This window comes from Girardinichthys multiradiatus, chromosome 19 (genome assembly GCF_021462225.1).
Source record: "Girardinichthys multiradiatus isolate DD_20200921_A chromosome 19, DD_fGirMul_XY1, whole genome shotgun sequence".
Taxonomy (NCBI): domain Eukaryota; kingdom Metazoa; phylum Chordata; class Actinopteri; order Cyprinodontiformes; family Goodeidae; genus Girardinichthys; species Girardinichthys multiradiatus.
The window spans coordinates 19,352,628-19,372,505 of NC_061811.1; the positions used below are offsets into that span (position 1 = coordinate 19,352,628).

General features: G+C 37.6%; 1 protein-coding gene across 6 annotated transcripts in view; it reads left to right on the plus strand.

The window, feature by feature from the left end:
* Window positions 1-19,878, plus strand: part of myt1lb (myelin transcription factor 1-like, b) — a 152,605-nt gene that overhangs the window by 128,860 nt on the left and 3,867 nt on the right. For 3 of the 6 annotated variants that reach the window (XM_047344874.1, XM_047344869.1, XM_047344871.1), the window contains 9 exons: window positions 638-700; window positions 1,354-1,422; window positions 3,848-3,910; window positions 3,997-4,080; window positions 9,573-9,794; window positions 16,519-16,613; window positions 17,041-17,144; window positions 17,246-17,389; window positions 18,212-18,271. In XM_047344874.1, coding sequence (XP_047200830.1) covers window positions 638-700; window positions 1,354-1,422; window positions 3,848-3,910; window positions 3,997-4,080; window positions 9,573-9,794; window positions 16,519-16,613; window positions 17,041-17,144; window positions 17,246-17,389; window positions 18,212-18,271 — 904 coding nt within the window. The remainder of the gene's footprint in view (window positions 1-637; window positions 701-1,353; window positions 1,423-3,847; window positions 3,911-3,996; window positions 4,081-9,572; window positions 9,795-16,518; window positions 16,614-17,040; window positions 17,145-17,245; window positions 17,390-18,211; window positions 18,272-19,878) is intronic. The other 3 variants (XM_047344875.1, XM_047344870.1, XM_047344873.1) reach the window with 2 other exon arrangements.

A 19,878-nucleotide genomic window follows, 5' to 3' on the forward strand; every position in this document is an offset into this window, starting at 1 on the left:
CCATGCCATAATTTATGCAAATGAAGCTCCAGCCAAAAATTGAGTGCAGATAATGTACAGTACATGGACAGACTTTTCAGTACGATGCCATTTCTGTATAAAAATGATTTTTCAATTGGTCGTAAAATATTTTAATTTTCTGAGAAACAAAATCTTGAGCTTTCATTAACTGTATGCCATAAACATCAAAATTATCCTAAAATAAATGCTGGAAACATATTACTATTTGTACTGCATCTTTATGAATTTTACGTTTATATTGAATTAGAGAAATAAATTAAGTTTTCTATGATATTCCAATCTATTGACCTGCATCTGTACTTTCTACCCCCATCCTTTTGTTCAGTTAACCTCAGTGATCCACCTCTTCTGTTCCCTCCCTCCCTACATTGTGCTGCTGGCTTGCTATATAACTTTTATTTAAGGGCTATCTGTATGACACATTTCCAGCTGTCAGTATCATTCCACATTAAGAGAAACCTATCTCATGCAGCACTAGATTAAGAACGGACAGTGAAGCTAAACTGGAAACAATGAAAGCAATAAAAAAAAATAAAAAAAAACATTCTTCTTGTGATTTTCACATTTCCTTTCCTTCCCTTTGGGCTTATAAATCTATGTATTTTTCCGGTGGCAGATGTCCCACACCGGGGTGTGATGGAAGTGGTCACTTGACGAGCAATTTCGCCTCACATCGAAGGTGTGACTTCCTTTTCTCCTGGTGGATTCTAAGTCTATTTTTCTTTATTGTTTTCAGCTTACCTTGACTCTGCTGTCAACCATCTGTAGGCAGAGTTTTACTTTCTTCTGTTAGCCCTTTGAATATTGACATGCAGAAGTGAGACATAAATCAAATAAAAAAATATTGGGCAGATGCCTGTTTTGGGGTAAAGCCCTGGACTGTTTTTTCTCAGTGGACCGCATTTAAAGCTTTCTAAGCTGATGTTATTTAGTCCTCCAGGCACCTTCTCACAATCCAGTGAGGACTGTGCATTTACCGTTCGAAAGGTTTGACCAGAACTGCTGAGTGTTGCAAAGCGAGATGAGTGTGCGTGGATCCTGAGACATGTAGAACCTCTTAATTCCACCACAGTTCTGGTGTGTTAAACATTTAGTCACTTTTATTAGAAAGGCTTCAATTTATTTACTTTTAGATACTCAGAGGGTTAACATTTTTCTTTTTTTTCTCTCTCTCTCTTAATCAACTCCTCGCACTTACATCATGGCTTTCTTACATTTCCTGATTGATATTTTACTCATGAATGTGTTTATGTTAGAGTGGTTGGAGTGTCTTTTTAAACATTATTTTTCATTCATTGCATTATAATCTGATTTTGCTGGTGTATTTTTCAGTCTCTCAGGTTGTCCTTTGGCTGATAAAAGCATTCGAAGCATGCTGGCCAACAATGCACAAGAGCTCAAGTAAGGTTTTAGATGACTAATTGATATGTGTATGTTTAGTTTGACTTTCTCTTTCTTAAACATTTTCTGTTTACTAATACAACACATTTGTCATTCAGAACTGTGAGGACAAACTCATAAATGGACTAACTGAATTAAATGTCACTGCATTTAAGTAAAACATCTTAGGGGTAATTTGTTTTTGATTCCTATAGATGTTTTTTCAAGCAAAAATACTTGTTGACATGTTTATCTCTACCCTTGACAGTGTTCCTTGCAGTAATATCATTTGGATGGATGGATGGATGAATTATGATATTTCCCTAGAATATAAGTGTGGTGTGACACAGAGATCCATTTCTTTTTTGGCCATTTTAAAATTGGAAAGACAAGAAAACATGGAATTCAAGTAAAGCTGATAACTTGGTCTTCATAAGTCAGGAAATGTCTATAAGAAAACAGCTACTAGTCTAAATCTGTCCAAATCTAGTCAGAGCAAAACCTGAAAATTGAAAAAACATTAGGCAATGACCCAGGTTAATTTTGTCAGTGCAAAGCGAGATGACAGAAAGGAGGACAGCTCACTATTAGAAGTTTGCAATACAAAATGTAATTATGTGGTAACTGAGTCTCCATCACAACAATTAGACAGTTTGTGTAATTGATTGTTTGAAATGCATGCCAGAAGAAAACCATTTGTGTCTTACCATCACAAATATTAACATAAACTGAGACTTAACATTTAGCTTTAGGGCAAAAAACACTGGGAGTATATGGTTCAAAACAGAGAATAAAAATACCTCATGCCCATTGTGAAGCATGGGCGCCTGTATAGCTAAGCCTAAAATCATTCATACCTCTGGCAGATTTAGATTTATGATTATATTCATTTAACCAAGACATTTTGTTTCTACAATGAGACATAATAATAAAACTACATTGATGAGTGAAAACAGGTACTAATTAATAAAAAAGGTATCTATTTGTATATACATTTTAATGTAAAAAATTGTTCCAAAATAATTTATACCATAATCAATTGTCAAAAGGTCATTGCTGGGATTACAGCAATTGAACTTTGTGCATAATTGCTAACCAGAGTTCCAAGACATTAGGTTTGGTGAGACTACCTTTTCGTAACCCTAATTTTTAGTTCCCTCCATAGATTCTGATCAGATTTAAGTCAGCACTTTGGTTGGGCCACTTTAAAACATTAATATTACTACCAGTAAGAAGAAACAAGTTGGTATAATCAAAAGATTATTATAAACATAAATCTGCCAGGGGTTTTCAAAGATGTTTTCCTTAACATTTTTTATGTATAAGCATCATTAAAGTGCATGTGACACTATTTTCCCACCAAAGCAGAAATTGAAAGAAAACATCTTAATATTGAAGAAACTGTGCAGTAATTGACATTATATTAGGATTAAAGATGTGATAAAAGACAATTATGACACAAAATAGGCATATTTTGTTGTTAAATTTTGAAGTCCAAAGTCACATGGAAATGACGTAAAAGGGGAAGTCTCCGGTCATTCATTGTGTGAGCGTTAATGTTAAACTGTTCAGGTAGAAGCCAAGTCGTGTAAAAACAGCATTATTATGGTGAAACGTTGCATTGCTGGTGGTGGCAGCAATACTGCCACAGCAGCTGTTGGTCTGCACTACTTACCTGAAGTGAAGAGGATCAGAGCTGCCTGGATCAGAGCTGGAAAACTGAGGAGGGACAGATGGTCTGGTCCCACCAAGCACAGCCAGTTGTGATCGGAGGACTTCTTGGCAAACTGCTTTGAACATGAAACCACTGAATTCACAAGAGAAATGATGTCAGACGTCAGGATAACTTACAGACGAAGGAGAATGTTGAAAGCAGCTGATATAGCCATGCTGTTCAGTGCATCTGATGTGCTGATGTGAAAAGATCACCAAAGAAAAAGATGCTTTCTGTTGCTAAACGGATCAAGGCTCAGCTGGTTAAAATACTTCCCTGTCACAAAGGTACCTTTAGATATCGGTAGTTAATAATAATACAACATTTTGTATTAAAAAGATAAATGACACAGGCACACTATATAATTAAATAAATGTATCTTTAAAGATTCTAATAAAAAGTAAAAAAACAAAAATGACACACCAGGTGTTATTTTTTTTGTCTGATGCTGCTGGCAGTTGTGATCAGTTTAAGAGCTGGTGTTCCCCTTTCATAAAAGAGTGCAACACAATTGCAAAGGAGTAGTCTGGAAGTGCCTTTTTAGTGAAATTTATGACCATATCTCAACAACTGTTCATTTCAGCTGCATGAATTGACTTTTTGAAATATTTTATCAATGTTTCTTTTCCATAAATGTAATTGGATTTTTTATAAAAATTCGATGTCACGGGCACTTTAAAACACTGCAGACCTGTGATAGGCCCTGAGCCCTTTATATGTTTTGTGCCCCAGGTGTCCGACACCAGGGTGTGATGGTTCGGGACATATCACTGGTAACTACGCTTCCCACAGAAGGTACAGCTCAGTCACGCAATACATCTAAACAAACCCTTCTCTCTTTCAGAGCATTTCAGGCTTGTAACTCTGTCATTTGTCTGCAGTCTTTCAGGGTGTCCGCGGGCCAGGAAAAGTGGGATAAAAATCATCCACAGTAAAGAGAATAAGGAGGACCAGGAGCCCATCAGGTAGAGTACAGGCACAGATCATCAGTCTTTTGTCCGACCGTAAAACCCTGAGGGTGGAACTTCCTCCTGCCACCAACAATGCCTGTCGTTCACTGCCTGTGACATATGACTTTTCATTTCCTGCTTCAAAACGGATTCCATGTGATTCCTAATCTATGCCACCACATCTTGGGCAGTCAGTGCTTACCCTCCTGTTTGACCGCACATATCCCCGTATGCAGGAATAAATAAATATTAGTTCTGGCAAGACAAATGTACCAAGAGTATACAAGTTTTAGCTCTAGTATCAAGGTGTAGCAGGAACTTCAGAAGTGCAAGGTTCGAGCTGTTTAGAGGGAGGTGTTTCTGCAGTCTCTGATGAACTCCTGCAGACCCTCACGTAGGTAAAGAGACAGGCAAGCAGAGAACTGAAGATAGAAGCAGAGAGAGATTGATTGACTCTGCCTAAATCCCACAGTGGGCTTCTGTGGCCTCAGCCCTGCAGCTGCATTGATTTCTCTGGTGGCGCAGAGCCCAAATAACACACCTTGTTCATTCTCAAGCTTTTCATTCTGTGGGATTCAGTTTGTCATAACAAACCCTCTTCAGATGCAGTTTTAATAAAAAGATAGCCATCTTGAACTATAACAAATACAACCTAAAACACACTCCTCCTGAACATAAATTATATTTCAAATATTTTAAATGTTTTTCAGGAAGGAACGCATAAATTTTTTTTTTACTGCGAGCTGTCCACAAGATATCTTACAAAGGGGCAGTTGAATATGTAGTTAGTAAAAAAGCAATCAGTCAGCATGAATTAGTGTGCCATAATATGCAATACTAGCAGAATGCATTGGGAGTCCAATGTAGGGATCATCACTTAGTTCCTGCTGAAATTAGCCAAATCTTAATCTAGACATCCACAGATAGGCAAGACAACTTCCAGTGCTTACTGGATGGACACTATGAACTTACTATAATAAATTGTTGAGTAAAATGAAACAACAGATGTTTAAACGCGGCGTCCAAGAGAGCAGATTTTAGTTAATTTGTCTAAGCAATGTCTAAATAGTTCATACATGTTTAGGCTGAATTTCGTGTATATTTGGTTTAAAAGTAAAAATCTTTCTGGACAAATAAATTGGGGTTTTAGATTTTTTACTAAACATAGACTTGTTTTATTGAAACTAACATAATAAAGAGAAGCAGCAGTCAGGTGGGACCTCTGCAATACCAGTACTTACTGAGCTTTGCAACAGCATACCTCTTTATATTTAAATAACATAGAAATCCAGGAATTTTCAGATGCACCAATAATGCTTTATTATTGCCACAACTCCTTTACTTTTTTAAAAACTATGTCTGTATCATCTGTACATTATGAGCAACTTGATCAGAAAAATGTTGATGCTGGTGGGAAATTATGATTCATGCCAACTAATTCATAATTTAACTTTAATTAAAACATACTGAGCTTTGTCTTTGGTGACAGACAAAACAGTACATATGCTGTACAGCTTGAACGTCTAACGACACTGCAGATTAAAATGTGTGTTGTTTCCATCTGCCAGGGCAGTAAAAATATGAAAATATCTTGTCATATTTACCACTATTTGTTTAGTTTTTGGGCCTCAAATAAAGTAAATAAAAAAAATTTTCTGCACTTTTTACAAAACTCCTTTATACCAAATTAAATGAAGAGTTTAACTTTGTCCTTTCTGGTACTTCTGAATGACTTGCAGGGTTTTATTCAGTTCAGTTTTCAATTCAGTTTATATATATAGCACCAATTTACAATGCATGTTGTCTCAAGGCATTTCACAAAAGTCAGGTACATACATTCCAATTAATCCTAACCATTGAACAGTGCAGCCAGATTCAGTTATTTATTCAAATTGGATAAAAAGTTTTTCTGTCTAAGGAAACCCAGCAGATTGCATTCAATCAGTGACTTGCAGCATTCACTCCTCCTGGATGAGCATGTAGAGACAGTGGACAGTCACTGGCGTTGACTTTGCAGCAATCCCTCATACTGAGCATGCATGTAGCGACAGTGGAGAAGAAAAACTCCCTTTTAACAGGAAGAAATCTCCAGCAGAACCAGGCTCAGTGTGAGCGGCCATCTGCCACGACCGACTGGGGGTTTGAGAGAACAGAGCAGAGACACAAAGAGAACAAAGAAGCACTGATCCAGGAATACTTTCTATGGGAAGGAAAAGGAAATGTTAATGGATGTAGCTCCTTTAGTCATTTCATGTAGAAAGAAAGAACAGATCAACTCTGAGCCAGTTTTCAAGGTTAGAGTCTGAAAGAGAGCACATAGAGTTAGTCACAGTAAAAGCTCAGTCAATTGCCATGTCTAGGAGAGAGAAAGGGTTAAACACTGAAAGACAGGGCCATGTGGATCATCGGTAGAGGGTGAGCATTAAGTTGTTGCCAGCAGAAACTTGGACGATGCCCCTCTCCAGAAAGGTGTCACAGGTAGACACAGAGTCAGGCCAGGTGTAGCTTCTAGGAAGAGAAAAGAGAGAACAAAGTTAAAAGCTGAAATAGCAGCAAATAATGCAAAATTGGAGAGTAGTGTGAGAATGTAGCGAAGAAGGTGAAAGTGGTCTTTATGTCCTCCAGCAGCCTAAGCCTATAGCAGCATAACTACAGAGATAGTTTCAGTTCAGATTATTTAGTTAAACGGCGCTTATTTACAACAATGTCGTCTCAAGGCACCCCACAAATGGTCCCACTGATGGTCATTGTTATACTAAAAACCACAACGATTGGGATACCTCGCTCTGTCAGACTAATTATAACCATTGGAAAAGAGAAGGGGTCCTACAGGTAGCAGAAATGGAGGGTGTGTTTGCACCTCAACCATAACTGAGCCGGTTTAGGCTAAACCTGACTCCCCCTTACTCCATCCAACAGGGAAGGAAGAAGACGGAGGTAAAAATAAGGAAGAGAGCTCAGGATAACCTAAGCCACTCCAACTATAAGATTTATCAAAAAGGAAAGTTTTAAGCCTAGCCTTAAAAGTAGACATGGTGTCTGCCTCACGGATTAAAACTGGGAGCTGGTTCCACAGGAGAGGAGCCTGATAACTAAAGGATCTGCCTCCCATTCTACTTCTAGAGACTCTAGATTGAGGACCTTATGAGTTTTTAATTCTAAGTCGTAGCTCAGACCACTTTTAGCCCAAGCAGTTTTGCTTGATCTAAACCCAGGCAATAAATATGGGTCTAAATCAGGGCAATGTACTTACCTAACACTGACTAAATTCAAAAGAGGTCTATGTGTAAAAACAATGTTGAAATCAAGACTATTGCTCAGTGGGTGAGGGCATAGAAGAATTAAGCACTACTTTGATTCCCATCCTTCCCTACGTTTTTATGCAGGGGCCTCTCCAGAAAGTTTAGTAGGTGTAGGGCAGATGGGGGCCTCCAACAACCTTAGGATGACACTACAACTAAAATCCATAACAAAAATTCAGTTTTATTTAAGCATGTTGCTATGGCAGAACCTGAAATTTAGACCTAATAAAATAAATCTTTATCCACCTAAGGGTTATTTTAAACAACCTTAAGATCTGAAAGGCTGTGTTTTGCAGTACCTATATATCACAAATGAGCTGATTTAATATGTTAGAAAATGCTTTTTTTTTGCAAAATTGTGTGTCAGTAAGAATTGATGTAATTTATACATAAACATGGGTGTCTGGTTTGACTAAAAAGAATAAATATTAATATAAATAAATATATTGCACGACCTATCTCAGCTATACTGTCATTTCCGCTTAAATGAATGCCTAAAAATGTATAGAGTTGGCCTATCTCCAGGTTGCCAGTCCATCACAGTGCGACATAGAGACACATAGGACACACAAGCATTCACGCAAACACTCACACCTAAGGGCAGTTAACCTAACAGTCATGTTTTTGGACTGTGGAAATGTGGGACTGACAAATTCGGAGTACCCGGAGAGAACCCACGAATGCACAGGAGATAATATGCGAACTCCATTACGAATGACCCCAGGCCGGGATTCAAACCCAGGACCTTATTGCTCCAGAGCAGGGATTCCCAATGTGTGGGTCGGGTCACCAAGTGGAGGGTTGTGAGATGATTTTCTGAATCATTGTGTTGTGACCCCTGGGGAACATGGAGGGTCAAAAAGGACAAAATTAAATAAATAAATAAATATTTCATGAATTTTTCATAAAATCGTTAAATATACCGTTTATTTATTTAATACATTATGAAATAATTAAATATAGCAATAAATTATTAAATGTAAACTTAAATAATTGCACCCCATTAAATAATTGAATGTCATTTAAAAAATAATTCATTTTGAAATACATATACTAATTTTACTCTCTCCATATTTATTAAATTATTAAATATACAGTGAAATAATTATGTATATCTTTAGGGGGTCACCAGTCTCAGGGACATTTCCGAAATGTTTGGAAACCCCTGCTCTAGAGCAACAGTGCTAACAACTGCGACACTGTGCAGCCCCATTTGCATACTAGTAATGCCTAACACAAATAAAGTGTATTAAACAGAAGGGACCAACTTTACAATAAAATCTCACTGAGCCAGCCTTTTAATCAAAGACACCTGTCCCACCACAGTGTAACTTTGTAAACAAACTGTTTGTGGTACAGTTTCATTTTGAAATTCCTAACTCAGGCTAAACCACTGCCATTTCCTTTTTCTCATTCAGTATATGCATTAAACTTTACATTTTACGTTGTCCGCACATATCATGGTAAATTGCCTTGATTAAAGCAGGTAATAAAAAAACTTCTGACCAAAAGTTTTTTCAATCTCGGCTCAAATAATTATTCAAGATCTTACCGAAATGTCTGTATTGTCTTTGAGATGGATGATGATACATTGAAGATGGGAGGGAGAATCTCAGAAATTAAAGTGATGAGCTGGGCATTTATCTGTTACAATATTCAGCGTTTTAAATTGCTTATCGATCCAGTCATTGATCGAGAATAGCTAATGGTAAACATATAATCCATGTTTACTGCAGGCAAAAATATTCACTCACCAAGACATCTTATGCTGCCCTTATACTAAAACATGTATGTGAGGGTAGATGCTTGATGTCAGGAGTTATCACAAGGAAATTATTTCAAGTTAGCACACAGTAAGATTAAAAATCCTCTACTGCATTTTTAAAACTAAATCTGAAAACCAAATTAATTCAAAGGTGAATTAAAACCAGGAAGTTGACATGAACAAACCATTGAACCATTTTGTGACATTTGGAATAATGTTTTGCGTCATTGGATCTGGGAGCACAGAGAGTAATACACTCCCATTGTTCTGAAACTGTCATAAACCTGTCACTGAGGCAGCTTAAAAACACATATTTTTTGCATATGTGTCAGAGATAAAATGATAGTGCTGTTTAAGGAGCCAGTGGCTGAGGCCAGCTGGTCTGTCGTTGTAGATGATAAAAGGGATGATTCCCGAGTATTGCTCTATCCCCTATTCAGGTGTCCAGTCCCAGGTTGTGATGGTCAGGGACATGTGACGGGGAAATACGCGTCCCACAGAAGTGCTTCAGGATGCCCCATAGCAGCCAAGAGACAAAAGGATGGCTACCTGAATGGAATTCAGTTCACATGGAAATCTGGAAAGACAGAGGGCATGTCCTGCCCGACACCAGGCTGTGACGGCTCGGGGCATGTCAGTGGCAGCTTCCTGACACATAGAAGGTAAGTCATGAAGATGTAACTGTAACTATGATGCTGGTTAACAAACTTACTACTGATACACACTTCCTTTTTTTGTTATATTTAATTTAAAATACATTAGAAAATATTTGTAAAATATTTTAAAAGTCTTTTTAAAATGTATCTCTTTAAGGCCAAAAACTGACTACATTGCAACTTTCTGACAGGTTTAGGGCTGGATTTACTTGGCCATCTAAGCTTTTTGCGCAGCCATTAAAAAAAAAAAAAAACATGGTTTAGGGTTATGTCTTAATCGGGCCTGAACCCTGGGTTACATGATCATTTGCATGTCTGTGACACTTTGTTGATGCATTTTTACACTTAAAGAACCAGATTTTTTTTTTTTTTTTCACACTGTTTATACACTGCTCAAAAAAATAAAGGGAACACTCAAATAACACATTCTAGATCTGAATGAATGAAATATTCTCATTGAATACTTTGCTCTGTACAAAGTTGAATGTGCTGATAACAAAATCACACAGAAATCATCAATGGAAATCAAATTTTTTAACCAATGGAGGCCTGGATTTGGAGTCACACATAAAATTAAAGGGGAAAAACACACTACAGGCTGATCCAACTTCGATGTCCTTAAAACAAGTCAAAATGAGGCTCAGTATTGTATGTGGCCTACCACGAGTGTGAAAGCACCACCAACATTCAAAAGTGAACAAAACATCAGCCAGAAAGCATAGGCACTGAGAAGTGATCTGTGGTCCCCACCTGCAGGACCACTCCTTTATTGAGTGTCTTGCTTATCGCCAAAGATTTCCCCCTGTTGTCTATTCCATTTGCACAATAGCAGTGAAATTGATTGTCAATCAATGTTGCTTCTTAGTGGACAGTTTGATTTCACAGAAGTTTGATTTACTTGGAGTTATATTGTGTTGTTTAAGTGTTCCCTTTATTTTTTTGAGCAGTGTATGTTATTTTTGCACTATGAATTAACACATGTGGAATTATATACTGAACAAAAAAGTGTGAAACAACTGAAAATATGTCTTATATTCTAGGTTCTTCAAAGTAGCCACCTTTTGCTTAGATTACTGCTCTGCACACTCTTGGCATTCTGTTGATGAGCTTCAAGAGGTCGTCACCTGAAATGGTTTTCACTTCACAGGTGTGCCCTGTCAGGTTTAATAAGTGGGATTTCAAGCCTTATAAATGGGGTTGGGACCATCAGTTGTGTTGTGCAGGAGGTGGATACAGTACACAGCTGATAGTCCTACTGAATAGACTGTTAGAATTTGTATTATGTCAAGAAAAAAACAGCTAAGTTAAGAAAAACGAGTGGCCATCATTACTTTAAGAAATGAAGGTCAGTCAGTACAAACAATTGGGAAAACTTTGAAAGTGTCCCCCAGTGCAGTTGCAAAAACCATCAAGCGCTACAAAGAAACTGGCTCACATGAGGACCTGCCCAGGAAAGGAAGACCAAGAGTCACCTCTGCTGCGGACGATAAGTTCATCCGAGTCACCAGCCTCAGAAATCACAGGTTAACAGCAGCTCAGATTAGAGAACAGGTCAATGCCACACAGAGTTCTAGCAGCAGACACATCTCTAGAACAACTGTTAAGAGGAGACTGTGTGAATCAGGCCTTCATGGTAAAATAGCTGCTAGGAAAGCACTGCCGAGGACAGGCAACAAGCAGAAGAGACTTGTTTGGGCTAAAGAACACAAGGAATGGACCTTAGACCAGTGGAAATCTGTGCTTTGGTCTGATGAGTCCAAGTTTGAGATCTTTGGTTCCAACCACCGTGTCTTTGTGCGGCGCAGAAGAGGTGAATGGATGCCTGGTTCCCACCGTGAAGCATGGAGGAAGAGGTGTGATGGTGCTTTGCTGGTGACACTGTTGGGGATTTATTCAAAATTGAAGGCATACTGAACCAGCATGGCTACCACAGCATCTTGCAGCGGCATGCTATTCCATCCGGTTTGTGTTTAGTTGGACCATCATTTATTTTTCAACAGGACAATGACCTTTAAACACACCTCCAGGCTGTGTAAGGGCTATTTGACCAAGAAGGAGAGTGATGTGGTGCTGCGCCAGATGACCTGGCTTCTGCAGTCACCGGACCTGAACCCAATCGAGATGGTTTGGGGTGAGCTGGACCGCAGAGTGAAGGCAAAAGGGCCAACAAGTGCTAAGCATCTCTGGGAACTCCTTCAAGACTGTTGGAAAACCATTTCAGGTGACGACCTCTTGAAGCTCATCAACAGAATGCCAAGAGTGTTCAGAGCAGTAATCAAAGCAAAAGGTGGCTACTTTGAAGAACCTAGAATATAAGACATATTTTCAGTTGTTTCACACTTTTTGTTCAGTATATAATTCCACATGTGTTAATTCATAGTTTTGATGCCTTCAGTGTGAAGCTACAATATTCATAGTCATGAAAATAAAGAAAACTCTTTCAATGAGAAGGTGTGTCCAAACATTTGGTCTGTACTGTACCTAACATGCAAACAACACACAATCCAAGTGTTTCTTGCTTGCACATTATAGGTCAACAGCATGTCATAGACATGTGAAAAGTCAAGAGATTTTGGCCTCCTTTGTTTTCCATACTACGTGTGGCTACTATCATGTCAGGTGCAAAATTTTAAGATGCATGCTTTTGGCCCTGCAAAAATAACCCAGATTTCATCTGTGAAGTATATAGAAAAATGACAAGTAATAAAGGTGGCCTGAAAAATGTTTCTTACTCACAAAATGTTGAACTTAAAGAGGGAATCTTTTACATGTCATTAAATTTAAATGCACCAGGTGGAAAGAACTCTGTGCTCCTTAATTTCAGGAGCCAAATTAGGACAAAAATCCTACTGGTGTTGAATATTGTAATAATCAGCATTGAATCAGAAAAGCAGATAATGTCAAATGGTCACACATACAGGGTTGCAGTTGAAAGAGGATCATCAGTTTGTCAATATAGAATTAGGAATACAGCAAATCAAAGCATATTGAGATTAATCAATTAATGGTGAGCAACATCTAGAATATCAGCAGGATGTACAGCGCTGTCAGATGTTTATACTGAATCATTATGAAGATGAATGTTATAAAAAATTGGGGTTTTAATGATGTATTTTAATCATTCTTTTAATGTGGTGGTATAATTACACAACAAACAATGGAATTTAAAACAAGAATTTGGTGTAGAAGTTTAAATTTACTATAGATTTTCTTTAATCCACAAAGGGTCAAATTTGCTAATTTCTGGCCACATCTAATTCCCCTCTGGGTTCAGGTCTGGGCCACACCAGCAGCTTAATGTTAGACTGCTTTATCCATTCCATTTTGATGTGTGTTTAGGGTCATTGTCCGCTGGAACACCCAATTGTGTCTAAGTTTTAACGATCTGGCTGCTGATTTCATGTGACCTTAAAGAATTAGTTTATTCCATGCACTATATACATTTCGTACAAAGCAATGTTACTACTGGTGAAAGAGGCCGTCAGCATCATGCTGCCACCATCATCTTTGACAAGTGATACAGTGTTCTTAGGTTTAAAAGCCTAACCTGATTGTTGCTTTCTTATTCAGAGTTCAGAGGTAACAGTTTGGGTCAGATGAGTACAATTTTGGCACCGTTGGGTGTTCCAACCAGACAATGATCCCAAATCAAAACTTATTTTGGAATCAGGAGCAGAATCAGCTTTATTTACCAGGATGTTTTTTTTTTTCTTTAGGCAATGCTGGAGAATATTAAGCTTCTGAAACTGCTTTTAGCCCATCCCTATTAAACCCAGATTTTATATACACTGCAGAAAAAGAACAATAACCATTGTTTTTCACTGTCTGACATTAAATGAGAAAAATTTTCTTCTGCTATAAGTCAGTTAGGATTATTAAAATCATTTCAATTTACTCAATGCCAGAGACATGAGAGGGAAAATTTTTGAATGAATATTTTTTACTTTCTTTAAAGTCAGACGTTTACATTATTAATAAATTCAGTATTCAGTAGAATTACCATTGAGGCCGTATGACTTGTGTCAGACATTTATCCTTCATAAGCTTCTTGCAATAGTATGCTGGAATTTTGTCCCAGTCCTCCAGATAAAAGTGGTATGACTGATTCAGGTTTGTAGGCACACCTTTGTAACACGTTTTGTAACTAATTTGACAGTATGATTAAAGTCATTGTCCATTTACACCCATCTTTTAACATCATGGCTGATGTCTTGAGATGTTGTTTCCATTTTTCCACATGATGTTCTTTCCTTATCGTGTTGTCTATTTTTAAAGTGCACATGAAGTTGATGTTGGGATGCTGTTCTCAGCATTGCAAGCTTCCCCTGTTTTCCTCCAGATGTACATCTAAAAAAATATTTGAATATTCCGAAACAATATTTTCACTTATGTCAGAAAGTGAAAGTCATATATTGTATAGATTCATTTTACATAGAGTGACATATTTTAAGCCTTTATTTTCTGTCATTTTGATGATAGTGGCTTACTGATAATAAAAACCTAAAATTCAGTGTCTTGGAAAATTTAAACATTCTATAAAAGTTAAAATAAAAGTCATGGTTTCACATCCAAATCAACTAATTACCTCAAAACACCTGGAAAGGATTCCTGGGCCTCTAAATTGTGTCTTAGTCTGGGTCAAAGGCTACACAATCATGACGAAGACTGCTGACTTGATAGATGTCCAGAAAACAGTCATTGACCATTGACACCTCTACAAGAAGGGTGAGCCACAAAAGGTCATTGCTAAAGAAGCTGGTTGTTCACAGAGTTCTGTATCCAACCATATTCATTGAAAGTTGAGTGGAAGGAAAAAATGTGTTCGCAAGAAGTGCACCAGCAACAGGATTTACCACAACCTTGAGAGGATTGTCAAGAATAATCCATTCAAGAATTTGGGGGAGCTTCACAAGGAGTGGACTGTGGCTGAAGTCACAGCCTCAAGAGCCACTGCACAGAGATTATCGTACACATGGGCTACAAATTTTCTGTTCCTCATGTCAAGCCACTCCGGAACCAGGGACAATAAAGTTTGCATTTCATTTGGAAATCAAGGTCCCAAAGGAAAAGTAGAGAAGCACAGAATCCACATTCCTTGATATCTAGTTTAAAGTTTCCACAGTCTGTGATGATTTGAGGGGCAATGTTATCTGGTGGTCTTGGCCCACTGTGTTTTCTGAAGTTCACAGTCGAAACAGTCATCAACCAGGAAGTTTTATATTACTTTATGCCTACTTCTGCTAACAGGTTTTATGGAGATGCTGGTTTCATTATCTAGCAGGACTTGGCACATGCCCACACGGCCAAAGGTACCCAAAGCTTGTTCAATGATCTTATGGAATATTTTAATTTTCCGAGAGATTCAATGTCTCAATGGGGTTTTCACTATCTGTAAGCCAAAATATTCAAAATTACAAGAAATAATGGCTTGACAAAAAATATTCAACTCTTTCACAATATTCCAAGTTTTTGAAACGTGGGTTAGGACACTCTTATTAGTTCAAGCCAGCATTTTCACAACTTCTGCTTTAGTTCCATGGTTGATGTACTTATCTGTGTCACAAAACCCACCCTGTTGCTGAAAGGTATGATGGCTGGGCTTTCCTGTGGTCTATTTACTTGCAAATACACTATAATGCAAAAAGTTTCTGTCTGTCTAATTTTACAAGTACATAAACTTTGATGACATCCTATTCCTAATCTATAAGGTCCAATTTGTTGATGGACCCACCGTTGGCAACAATAGTAACTTTAACTATTCTGTAAACAACTTCCACGAGGTTTAGTGTGTAGTTAGATGAGGAAAAACAAGATTTGCAGCCTCTGCCCTTATTCATCCCAATGGTGTTTAAGAAGATTGAGATCAGGACTCTGTGCAAGCTGGTCAAGCTTCTCCACATCAAACTTTATACACCTGCAACCATGGAAGTGATTGGAGCATCAAAATTAATTGATTTTGTGGTGTTCCGCCATACTTTTTGCAATTTAGTGTATATTTTTAGACAGATGAATGCAGCACTTTAAGGTGTGTGAAAATTATACCCACGGATTAACCAGATTGGTCGAGGTCCTCAAATCTCTTTTTGAAATTTATTTTTTATGTTTTTGTCTTGTGTTTTATGTTTATTATTTTTATTTTTATATGACATTGTACAAGGAAGCATTGTGGTTGAGGTGGTGCCTTAAAACACATCCACAGGGGTGTCTACATTTACCTTAGATATTGTGAATTAACTTTATAAAGCGTTAGAATCATCATTGGGACTTTCTTTATTTGTTTAAATGTATTGTGATCACAGTGTGTGTATGAAAAGTTTTATTTTCAAGAAAAGAAGATAATCTAAAAAAAAAAAAAAAGTTCTCTCCATCATTCTTCTGGCATTTAACAAATAAAAATAATTATGGTAATCCTAACTGACCGAAAACTGCAAAAGCTTAGTTGTTTGTTGTATGATCATTCCACTGTAAAAAAAATAAATGATAATGATAATAATGATTCAGATATCAATGACTGGTGGGTGTAACATCTAACCGCTGTGCACAAGTAAAATCTACAGACTCTCAAAGATTTTCAGGTATCAACTGGTGTGATCTACAGTCAGTCATTTGTCTTTAAGCTCAGGGCAAATAATACACAGGCAGTGTGTAAACAATAGTTATTAGTGTATGTTGATGTGGAAGCCCTGAAGCCACATACTGAAAGAGAGCTTGCTTCTGGTTGCGCCTGCAGTCTGTCGGGTTGTCCACGCGCCACCTCCGCCATGAGGAAAGCCAGACTCTCGGGAGTGGAAATGCTAACAATAAAGCACCAACGTGCCAGCAACGGTAAGCTCAGCCACACAATGTAGCCAATCAGGAACAAGGAATGTGGAATGGTTTACCGAGCAGAGTTCCAGTTACGGATAGTAAACCAATCAGAGTGGTGTGTGTGTGTGTGTTCTTGTACTTGTTGCTGAGTGAGAACCATTTTTCATATTTTGTGTGTGTGTGTGTGTGTGTGTGTGTGTGTGTGTGTGCGTGTGTGTGTCTGCGTGTGGCAGAAAATAACTGCCATTCATAGGTAATAATGATATGAATGGCTCCAATCTTGAGGGACAGTCTGGAATTATTCAGACCATTTCAAAGAGATGGTAAAAGCTTATAATATAATTTGTTGAGTCGTGACCAGCTGCAGTTGCCTTTTGTAGAGGTGGACATTGTCAAACTCACCTTCTAAATGAATTTAGGGGTTAATGCGTCTCATTGTCCACAGGGCTGGAGCATGAAGAGGAGATCAAGCAGCTGGATGATGAAATCAAAGATTTAAGTGAATCAAATTCACAAGTGGAGGCAGATATGATCAAACTCAGAACACAGGTGAGTCCACAACCCCTGCCTGTCTGCCACGTTGAGTTTTTTTCTTAATTGGCAAAGGGGAAACCTGTAACACACTGTGTTTCCACCCTTCCTCTCTGCAGATCACAACAATGGAGACCAACTTGAAGTCCATAGAGGAGGAAAACAAGGTGATTGAACAGCAAAATGAATCTCTGCTGCATGAGCTGGCCAACCTCAGCCACTCACTGATTAACAGTTTAGCTAATGTCCAGCTCCCTCATATGGTAAGGGCCACCAGGAAACGGGCGAGCCAGAAAGTCACAGAACATAGTTAACCGTAGCTTTTTCCTGTGCATATTTTCCCACGGCTTTCTGTGCATGCTTACTTTAAAGTGTGGAGCATCGCTTGTCTTTCCAAAGGCTGAGGGGGAGTTGTGAAATGAAGGCAGAGTTGCAGCAACTGTGAGAGCTGAAATTCAGCATAAACAAAACAATATGTTGAGGTTTTGTTTACTTTCACAGGGGAGCAATGATTAAAGGAGTGATTTTGTGGCTATTGAATTCTCAAAGTCAGCCTTTGCCATCATTGTATTTCACACTGAGGTTATTTTTTGAAAGATAAAACCCCACCTTTTTCATGTGCTTCAGACAACGCATTCTGTTCTCTTTCATTCGTTTTTTTGTTGCTCGTTTTGTTCCTGAGTTTTTAAAGTAATCACAGACAATTTTGTCCTGCTTTGTCCCTCATGCTGCCATTCTTTTCTTGATGGTCTCTTGCGTAATAGATCTATCACTGACAAAGCGAAGAATCAAATGTTCTCTGAAATGTGAGAGCCATTTCTGTTATGGTATGTTGCTTTTAAATCCCAGGAGTTGTGCAGATAAAGAAGTTTGGTAAATAAAATGTAATTTTAACTCTCCTTAAATCACCAATGGGCTTTGTCGTGATGTCCTGCAGGTCGTTATCTATGCTCAAGTTAGATTTTTTAGATCTATAGCTTGTGGCCTGTTTAATAGATACTGCCCTCTAGTGTTTGATTTTAGGAATAGCATCTTGTTTGAACTCGTCCTGTTTAAAGAAATCTGTCTTTCTTGACTGTCTGCAGAAACCACTGGAAAAAGAACTTCCTCTAAGGAATAACAGCTGCTTACAGATGCACCAGCAAGTAAGTCTCTCACTTTACGATGCATTTTCCTGCTGTGCATTTGAATGTGGTACGTTGTGTTTTTTTCAATAGAAAAACCAAGTATACCCTGTACCTTGAAAAAGTATTCACAGCCTTTGGACATTTTCACGTTTGGTCACGTTAACAACTAACTATTTTGTTGAGGTTTTAAATGATAAAATATAGAATAGTTGTCAAGTGAATAGGCCATACTTTTCAGATTTGTATTTGTAAAAAAAATGAAAACCATTTTCTTTGCGTTTCACAATTACATGGAACTTGGTCATTAGTCATTTACATAAAAATCATGTAAAACACATTGAAGACTGTGGCTGTAACCTGGCAAAATGTGAATACAGTGAAGAAGTATGAACACTTTTGGAAGGAGCTATAAAAATAAAGGTTAATCAGCATTAATTACAAAATATTCCTTTTATCACTACCTTTGAAATAAAATAATTCTAAACTATAGGTTTCAACAGAACAAAAAATATTTATGATTACAAAACAAAGGTTGAAACTATTTTTCCCTCAGAAAAACTTCAAATAACATAACAAAAGGCATCACAAAATCACTATATCACAATACTATATAGTTAAATCACATTTTGATTTAACTATTGTGCTGAAAAACTATTTAAAATATATGTTTTGTACATTAGTAAATTAGTTAATTTTTTTAAAAAAAAATAGGTTTTTGACTATAAGACTGTGAATTTCTTACTTTTGAGTTCAATAATTCTATCAATTTGGAAGACTAAGTAAAGCAAATATAGGAAGTCAATTTCTTTTATATGTTTTAAGAATTCTTGCATTAAGAAAGAATGGACCTATTCCTGCAGTAATGCAGCTGTTGATCTGGTCTGTTTTGGTTAAGAAAGAGATAAGCCAATTTACTGGGTTGTCTTCTACCTGACCCTCACATATGAGACATACATAGATTGTAACCAAAAGAACAATCTCTCGGATACAAGCAGCTGAAATGAGCTAGCCTTCATTGAGTGGCCTGACTCCGCCTTACAGATAGGGGGAGAAGCTTGAATATATATAAGTAGAGTACCCCCTTGTTCACATCGATATGAGTCAGTAAAGGTGGTTGAGGCATCTGATAACGATGCCTCCTGGGCACCTCACTTTGGAGATCTTTGCGGGCGTCTCCTACTGGAAGAAGAGCCCACATTAAAACCTAAAGCTCGCTAGAGGATCTCTATATCCTTCCTGGTCTACAAGCCCTTAGGATCCCCCCAGAATAAGGTGGAGAGTGTCGCCAGGCAGGGGGATATTTGAGTTTCCTTACTGGGATTGTGACCCCAGTGACACAACCTTGGATAAATGGATTTTTAAGTCATTTAGGATGCATACAAAACAAGTGTATAGAACAGTCAACAGGCTGTGTAATATTTGGGTAATATTTTCCCCGTACTTTACATACAGTTTGGCAAATCTAGTTTCAGTGACTTATTTTACTTTTAAGCAGCATTTTATTACTGAGCTTTTTGATGTCAATTTCTATGTAGTTTTGTATTTTTCTTCTACCTCATTTGCACACTTTTGGAGTTTTTGGGAGAAATATTAGGTAAATAAATTATGTAAATGAAACCATTAGA